General features: G+C 45.4%; 1 protein-coding gene across 1 annotated transcript in view; it reads right to left on the bottom strand.

Annotated features, from left to right (window-relative positions):
* Positions 1 to 1,263: 1,263 nt before the first annotated feature.
* The window catches only part of Naa40 (N-alpha-acetyltransferase 40), an 80,825-nt gene continuing 72,540 nt past the window's right edge, over positions 1,264 to 9,548 (bottom strand). The window contains exon 4 of the mRNA XM_075884994.1: positions 1,264 to 3,343. Within this exon, the coding sequence (XP_075741109.1) occupies positions 3,058 to 3,343 (286 nt within the window). The 3' untranslated portion in view covers positions 1,264 to 3,057. The remainder of the gene's footprint in view (positions 3,344 to 9,548) is intronic.

Genomic DNA, 9,548 nt, shown 5'->3' with positions numbered 1-9,548 from the left:
CACTTCGCTGGCGTCCAGAGAAGACATTGGCAGGTGCATACTTTATGTCTCGATTGTACTGTCGAGCCCGCTGTTCTAGCGTTTTCTCGATGGCTGTCGCTTCCGTACGAAACTCCGCAACTGTTCGTGGTGGGTTGCGGACGAGAACAGCGAATAGCTCTTGCTTCACCCCACGCATGAGGTGGCGCAGCTTCTTGTCTTCAGTCGTATGGGAATTTGCGCGCTTGAACAGGCGGATCATGTCCTCTATATACATTGCGACACTTTCGTTGGTGAGTTGGTTCCTGGATTCGAGCACAGCCTGCGCCTTTTCTTTGCGATCCGCGCTGGCATAAGTCGCCAGAGCTTGTCGCCGAAATTCATCCCAGGTCGTAAAGGAGGTTTCATGGTTCTCATACCACGTCTTTGCGAAGTCCTCCAATGTAAACTATACGCGGCGGAGCTTCTCTCTCTCGTCCCAACCGTTCAAACGTGCCACTCTCTCAAAGAGGTTCAGCCAATCTTCTACGTCTTCATACGAGTCGCCATGAAATACTGGTGGCTGGTGAGGCTGATTTATCACCACTTGGGCTGGTGTTACATGACTTGTCATGGTGGCGGCGTCCATTGACTGAGTTCCCCGTGGCGTGAAGTGGAGTGGACTGAATTCTGGTGAATCACCTCGAAGACGGCGACTGGTCCTCTGATGCACAGGTGTCGGCTCCGCAGGATCAACTCGCTGGTGGTCGGGGCTACGCTGTCTTGCGTTCGTAGGGCTTTGATTCATTACCCAGCACGTCCACCAGAAATGTAACGATGTTGAAGGACTCGGGGTGTAATAAAACGTATTTATTAAAGGGTGAACCTGTGCCCACAACTCAGAGGGACTATGGTCGTAGCACGTTACAGCAGAACACCAAAGATGTCTTCTTCTGCTTCTTCAAGAAGAGTCCCAAGCGCGTGGCGCGCATCAGCAGGGGCCAGCTGGGTTCTCGTGCTATCATTGTCTCTGCGCAACACTAGACGGCGCACATGTATGTCCCTGTGCGCGAGGTGATGGGCGCGTTGTTTGAATGCAGGCACTATGTCGCGGCAATATAACTGTCCGTAGCGGCCTTGGTACATGGCGTGCCACTAAATTTGTGGTGCGAATGGCTTACTTGGGATGTAGAAACAGCGCAAAAAATATAGACAAGGACAGAGGATGAGACGACCACCAACTAGCATGAAGCATCAACTAGCCCAACTTTCGCTAATATTGCGAATGGTTTGATGATGCTCAAGCCTAAACGCTCATAAAACTTAAAAAAAAACAGCATTTCAGGGTCCTTTTAAGAGAGTCTAAAACGGGCAATATGAAAGCCGTTCCTCCAGTCTTTTCCGTGACAGTGCTGCACATGTTACAGGCCTGGCAGTTCTCTCTTCGTTGCTCATGTCAACAGTGGTAAAAGAAGCAGCCATAAAAGAGGCATGTAATATAAAAGGTACTTCATTCACAGCTGTACATAGATGGTAGATAGATAAAAGTTGTCAGAAGTGCTACGTCCCATTTTATGAAAAAACAAACAAACAAAAAAGATGCTGCTGTCTCTATGAAATATCATACATTTACTTGACAGTTATCGCCAGGCTTGCAGCCAAGAGAGGAGGCTAGAAGCCTGCCACATCCTCTTTGGATGGAGGGGTTGTTTTACCAAGAACAAATAGTTTTCCAGGCCGTCAACAAATGCCCCCCCCCCCCCCCATCTTTTCCCTTGAAAAAAAAAAATTTTAAATCCTGGCTACGGGCCGATTGTTGCTGCAGCATAAAATGCTGGAAAATGGAAAAAGCAACTAGAAAGAGAGCCAAACTTGGCAATTCCAATTGTGAAATTTACGACATTCTCTGCACTTAGTCATTACGCCAGAAACAGGTGAGTGACTGTAAATGCACTTGTGCTTATCTGTGTAACCAAGTAACATTGTTAAACCAACGAGTGCTAACTCTGATGTTAGATAAATGGAGCTGCTGAAAGGCAAGAGCTTAAGCAGCTCTTCTAGGGCATCAACAGTTGTGCTAGACTGGCACAGCAAAGTTGCCAGAAACAGGTGAGTGACTGTAAATGCACTTGTGCTTATCTGTGTAACCGAGTAACATTGTTAAACCAACGAGTGCTAACTCTGATGTTAGATAAATGGAGCTGCTGAAAGGCAAGAGCTTAAGCAGCTCTTCTAGGGCATCAACAGTTGTGCTAGACTGGCACAGCAAAGTTGCAAACAACAATAGCTACAACAAATTGTGTAAAGTTTAGTTTCTATGACAAGACATACTTATTCAACAGAAGACATTTCAACAGAGACTTGTAGAAATGAATTTACAGTTTATCACTCGGTGGAGCCCCACCCATAAAGTGGGGGCCAAAAGTTTGAACACCTCAAAGCACAGCCACAACAGATGTTGATGAAGATGAGGTTATGTACAGTGGTAATGGAGGGAATGCAAATGTAGATGTGATTAAAGGCGACAAGAAAGGGTTAAATGCTATCGTAACCATAACTTAGATGGACACAATAGATGATTGCAGAAATCTTTGTCACACCATGCCAGTCAGATCACTTCAAATCCAGGCAATTATATAAGAGGAGATGAGAACAAGTACAACACAACCATTTTGAAGCATTGAATAGAGCCCAAACAAACCAGGATACCACATACATTCTCACATTGCCATTGAGCTAAAAAAACGAGCAATACAATGGGTGTGTTTAAATTGATTGACAGGACAAGTCTGTTGCCAGCAAGAGTTTGCAGTATGTAGGCATTTCATGTCCAATATCTAAAAAATAGTTTGTATTCCATTTGTGTAGCGTATAGTTATACACATGTGTAATACAGCATCTGCAAGCACCAATCACCATTTGCTCCATTTCGAGGGAATACAGTGATAGTGACACCCACATGGTGTTTTTCCAGCAGTCGTCTTGATGCGGTGGTTGAGGGCTTTTCAGAAAAAGCCTGCACTCTGAAGTTAAATGCACATATACAATACGCACTATACAAGGCGCACAGGGATGAACACGACAGGCAAGGAACTTCTGTCAGCGCTTGGCAGGGACCCCTGTGCGGCGACTCAGGATGACGTAGTCGGCTGCGTCTCCCGACGGACTCGTCTCGTCGGTGCGATAGCCAAGCGCCTTCTGGTAGAATGCCAGGGCTCCCGTGTTGCTCTTGAAGACGGTCAGGACGGTCTTGCACATGCGGAAGTGGGCCGCCAGCTGATCCAGCAGGTGCATCAGGTGTGAGCCCAGGCCTTTACGCTGCACCCGCGACTCTAGTTGCAGCTCGTAGCAGTAAAGCACCGACATGCCGCCGTCCATGTCAAAACTGAAACGTACAAAGCAAAACAAGCATGCACGATGGTTTAGGCAGACGTGACTAAACACCATATCTTCAAATGTTCAGTTATCACAATATACAGGATGCACCGAATGCTGTGAATACAGAATGAGAAAAATAAAGCGAATTTATACAGTGATTAAGAAGGGAAATCTGGGCTATTTGGTAACAGTTAATTTTATTATTGGCTTAATGCACAAGACAGGACAAGGATTAAGACCAAGGATGTGACCACAATAGCGTTGACTCTCAACCGAAGTTCATTAGAAGAAATGGCACAAATAAATACAAAGTCAATCTGACTATTGATAGAGCAACTGCTTGTGTGTAGCAGAGTCAGCCAGGTGACATACCAAATTTTCAGGACACTTGAAACACCCACACATGCAAAAAAAAAAAACTTACATACAAAACAAGACCAACTCACACACACAAACATGTGATGCAACCTTATCAGGTGCCAGTCAAGAAAAGTTACAATTAAGAAAAACCTCCTTCTTTTACACTAAGGGCAACCAACAGATGGATGGCTTATGCAGTGATGGAAATGACTTTTTACTTTTTGGAGCATACTTTGGAGCAGGAAAAGTACTGCTTTGTAACAGCCACAAGTGTTTTTGGTTTTTGGAGCAGAAAAAAAAAAATGATAGTTTAGAGCAGCTACTGATGTTTCAGGAGGAGATATTATATTTTCACAGATTACTTGGAGGACAGAGCATTGTCAAAGCATCTTGTAAATACTAATCTATTTAACAGACAACAATCAATTTCAATTTCATGAAGCAAACAATGGCAGGTTGCCAAAAATGTCATAACGGTTGATTAAGCGAGTTGGTGATTTAGGAGCAAAGTGATGTATTGGGCTAGATGGTTTTTCATGACAGAAAAAAATTGCGCTGCAGTTGTAGCGAAGAACAAAGTTACGGGAGAAGAGAAGGAATGAAGTGGACTGTGCCCACGAAACTAGTAAAGAGGGCCATTGCTTACACAAGCATGACACAATCTATTAAAAGATGCTGCGCACACAGATGCAATGATAGCCTTAACCTGCAAATGCAGCGCCTACGAGAAAATGGCTACCCAGACGACGTACTGGTATCAGTTGGGGAGAACATTCTAAAAGAGATCAAACAAAGAAAAAGCAAAGAGCCCACTAAACATGACAAGAAGCGTGTAGTGATCCCATAGGTTCACAAAGCATCCCATAAATTGAAAAAGATAGGAGCCAGGCATGAGCTGAATGTTGCGTTCTCAGCTCCTGTCAAGTTGAAAGGAATGTGCCAAAAAATGAACAATCCCGATGCGAAGAAAAAAGAATGCCAAACATGTCATGCTAAAAAGTATATTGAATGTGAATTAGGCATCGTATACTCTACCCCACTAAAATGTGGCAAGGCACACGTTGGGCGATCGGAAAGATGCATCAACGAGCAGATCAAAGAGCATCACTACGCATGCCAGCAGACAGCGATCACAGGCAACCTTTCCATGTACTGCAGGGAGTGTCGATGCAGCAAAACATTTAAAAAAATCTACAATACTGGCCAAATCAAAGGATAAGACTACACGCAAAATTTTGGAAGCCTTTCACATAACCAGTGATGGAAGTGACATTTCAATTTTTTGAGCACATTCAGGAGCGAAAAAAATGGTGCTTTGGAGTAGCCTCGACTGCTTCTGGAGCAGAAAAACATGCTACCTTGGAGGAGCAAAATATTCCAAACGACTCCTCGACATTATTGCATCATTTAACCCTGTTATACACATTATTATTTATTATTAAACAGACTGCACACACAATAATCACTGAAAATTGCAAGAAACATAATTAAATGAATGGATCGTCAATGAACATAAAGTAAGTGCTGTTTTCATATTTTGCAAAAATAGCCAGTATTGGAAATTTCAAAAATCAAATAAGCTAAACGAGCCAACCTTTCAAATGCTTCTTCTTGTGACATTAAACAGATCAAAGCTGATGAACCTTCTAAATGTAACCAGTCACATATCAAGGCCGTCAAAGAAGAACCAAGAAGTCTCGCACGCATTTCACCAAAATAGTCTGCTAGTAAGTGTAGAGAAAAGAACGAGCCGCCTTCCCTATGGCGAAGCCCACCCGTTCAACTCTTCTTTATTCTGGATGCACTGCCCTGATCCTAATGATGATTGCCACTCCTTATTTCCACACAATTTGCAACATGCTCCACGTCCTGACAGTGAAGCCTCATGATGAACAATATCACAGTTGCTGTGAACACTAAACACACAATGTTTGTCGCTAATAGTTTAAGGTCCAAGCCAATCAACGTGGAACAATTCGGGCTTTCTCTTGCGCCTGGTTTTCCAGAAATGCTTCCGACGTGTGTTCCATATCCGTGCCCAGGGTGAACTTGCACTCTCGCTGATCAGTTTTCGTTGGCAGAAACATGGTTTTTTCTGTGAGGTTCAGGTGTAGCTCATTTTGAGAAGCTTTGTTTTTGAATTTCTTACCTTGGCTGTGTTCACCTTGGTAACACTATCCTTCTGCTTCCACCCCGGACTTCCTTGCTTCTTTCGCCGCTGTGGCCCCATCTCGATATAACTAATCGTCAGTGAAGTAGCTTGTACGGTCTGCATTCTTCTCCCCCTTGATGTTTGCATTACTAGTAAAGCTCTTAGGACTCGTATAGGCAGCAGGCTCCTGTGCCTTCACAGTTCATCTCTTGCTTGAATGCATCTTAATTTGTTTCTGCCAGACATTTCTACACGTGGCTGCGATGGCTGTACAACATATGAATCTGTTGGCTTTAGCTTGTACCCATTCTTAATATCCCATGAATGCCCTTTTAGATCTTCAAAGGCTTCTCGCTTTTCGACCTTAGAACTTTCTTCCTCCAACATGTGCACTTGAGTTGTAACTGTTATGTCGTTTGCTTCATTGATAGTGTACGCTGATGGGAGTTCTAAAGGCGTGGGCCAGTTTTTCGGAAGTATCGGTTGTTCTGTGAGTGCTTGGATGCTCATTACCGTAGTGAAATCGGCGGCTTTTTGGCTTCCAGCACGTTCAGCGATTCGTCGTGAGTCTGAGTCGTACAGTTTCCGTAGGACAAGATAGCTGCTGAAGAAGTAGAGGCTAGATGCTGGCACCCAATACGAAGAGTGCGTGTTAGCTAGTACTTCTGTCCTAATCCCTTGCCTCATAGCCTTCAATGCCTCCAAGTGAGCTTGCTGAGCATTCAATACGTCCACGATCTTATATTCCACTCTGACCTTGGCTAGAATGATCAGGTGTCCATAAATCTCTGCTTCACCCGTCTCAGTTTCCAAGTGATCAATATGATGTGGGTCTTCTACTTGCTTGTCAATTTATTTACGAAGCTTGTAATGCTCAATCACAATTCAATGAATATCTCGTAACTCACTTACTGATGGATGCTCCAAGTGTATAAACGTTCAATGTTGGCGATGGCTTCCGTGACAGCCTTGCGCACTTCATTGCACCTTCAAAATAGAGCCTCCATTATCCGGTCCAGTGTCGAAAACATGAGAAACCACTGGCCGGTCACGTCACGAGGTGAAGTCGCAGTCAACATGGTATTCGTCACAAACGCTTCGAAGCATGAAGTCTCAAGCAATGCCGAGGTGTCATGCTTCTTGATCTGGTTCTTAGGAATGGTTTGGCTTCGCACATCAGCTTCAACAAACGCGTTGTAACGACAGTCCCCCAGGCTTCAAATGCTGTCGAAAAATCGTAAAGTCCGCTTGGTCTCACGCTTAAAGGTCCTGTCTCTTAGGTTTCACGGCACCAAAATGTAGACAAAAGGACGAGCCACCGTTCCCATGGCAAAGCCCACTCGTTCACTTCTACTTTATTCTAAATGACCTGCCCTGATCCTAAAGATGATTGCCACTCCTCATTTCCCGCAATTTCCAACAATAAAGTCCAAATATAAAACTATGTGAGATACATGTAGAAATTGCTGGTGCGTGCAGCATTGTCAACGTTCTAGTATACTGCTACTATAAAGCTGTATACTAGCTGACAGTGCACAGATTGTTTTTTTTTTAAAGGCTCGTAAGGTCATTATTTTCCCCAATGCTACTTTGGGGCATGTTCGGAGCAGTTACTAGCAAATATTGCCCTTTGGAGCCACATTTCACTATTGGACCAGTTTGGAGCAGCACTTCATATTAGACCAAGAAAGCGCATGTGTCAGTTTTAGCTCTATTCTACTAACCCCCACGGAAATCGAATTCATCAAAACTCAAAAAAAGCAATTGAGTCAGCATACTCGGATAAAAACTTTGAATCAGCACCATATATGGTAACCGCTATCACCCCATGTGTAGCATCTGAAGACAGTTGGGCAAGATTGTCGCGCCCCATCCTCATCGTAAACAGACTTTTCTCTTTCCTGGAAGCTGACACGAGTAGGGGGTCACCATGGGTCACTTTGCTCGATCGTGCATGCATGTTTAAATATTCGTGTAAAATACCTTCTAAGCTATGTTTGCTGTTGATATTTTGCAGATGGTATGTTAACAGAAATCGATCCCGCAGGCTATCTCGACCACGGGAGCAATCTAGGCAGCAGCAACAAACAAATGGCCTTTTCAACGGAATGCTTATTTCATGTAGAGCGCCCGTCACCGATTCTTGTCGGGAACTGAGCACCTATACCCAGTGTCCTGGCCAGGTCATGTTGCATCAGGAGGATCGCCCAAGTGACCATTGGAAAGTTGGAATCTGCCAGACTACTGGAAGCGTCTGCGCATCCTCATGAGCTCCGACGTCACCAACTGGGTACTTAAAGGAGGCCTCAACTGAACACAGCATCACACAGGAGCATTCCAGGCTGCAACACCAAACAAAGAGCTTATTTTGTGCAGGCTCGTCCTGTTCATATTGTTACGGAAAAGAAGAGATGCTGTATCGACGAGGCTGTGGATTAGATGTATTTGAAACCAGCAGTAATGGCGTGACCAGTTGACCAGTGATCGAGCGGTACAACACTACGTCTTCCTCGCCAGGCACACAAGCGCGTCTCCCCCTAGAATATCAATATGCATACATGTAGCATAATCCTCGGCGGCAGAAGCACCGTCTCACCGCATCTAAACGTCAACGTCACTAGGAGAGTGGTGAATGTCACTAGAAGCGCGCAACATGTACAATATCGGTAGCCTGTTGGGCACATGAAGGCGACAGGACTGATTTCATATGTCACAGGAGTAACCACACGAAGGACTCGGTATGGAGCTGTGTAGCGAGTAAGCAGTTTTTCTGACAAGCCAACTTGACGGGTCGGAGACCACAGCAGCACCAAAGAACCGGGCGGAAAGTGTACGTCGTGATGTCGTTGGTCATATAAACGCGGTTGCTTCTCTTGAGAGGTCAGAAGGCGAGTACGGGTGATATCGCGTGCGTGAGCGGCCCAAGTGATAGCGTCCATGGCATATTCACAGGTTGGTACTGCGGGGGACGATATGACGGTGTCTAGAGGCAACGTTGGTTGGTTCTCGGCCAAACAACAGAAAAAATGGAGAGTAACCGGCAGTGTCATGGCGTGAAGAATTATAGGCAAGTGTGACGTACAGCAACGCAAAGATCCGAGTCGGTGTGGTTGGTAGAAACATATTTAGCAAGCATGTCTGTAAGAGTTCGATTTAGACGCTCGGTGAGTCTGTTGGTTAGCGGATGGTATGACGTAGTCAGCTTGTGTCTCGTTTGACAACACTGCAAGATGTCGGCTATGACTTTCGACAAAAAGATGCGGCCACTGTCTATAAGCAGCTGCCGTGGGGCTCCGTGTTTCAAAATCACGTCCTTGAGGATGAAGTCGGTGACATCTGTGGCACAACTTGTTGGAAGAGCTCGTGTGATGGCATAACGCGTGGCGTAGTCGGTGGCCACGGCTATCCACTTGTTACCCGAGGAAGACAAGGGGAAAGGGCCAAGTAGGTCCAAGCCAACGCGGAAGAACGGTTCTGACGGACTGTCAAGTGGTTGAAGGCGTCTGGCCGGAAGCGTCCGGCAGGAAGTGTGGAACGTTTCCCATCCTCACCACGAAGCTTCGCAGTGGACGCACCGTTCAGGCTCCAGCCACAGCTACCAATGACAACAACCCATCAGCGTCTCCATCCGTATTTCCAGCCACTACATACCTGACGATGTCCCACCCCTGTGATCCCAGTACGTTCTCCGCCCAGCCTG

This window comes from Rhipicephalus microplus, chromosome 2 (genome assembly GCF_043290135.1).
Source record: "Rhipicephalus microplus isolate Deutch F79 chromosome 2, USDA_Rmic, whole genome shotgun sequence".
NCBI classification, from domain to species: Eukaryota; Metazoa; Arthropoda; class Arachnida; order Ixodida; family Ixodidae; genus Rhipicephalus; species Rhipicephalus microplus.
Note: the sequence above shows the minus strand (reverse complement) of the source record. Positions and strands in the feature narration are given on the sequence as shown.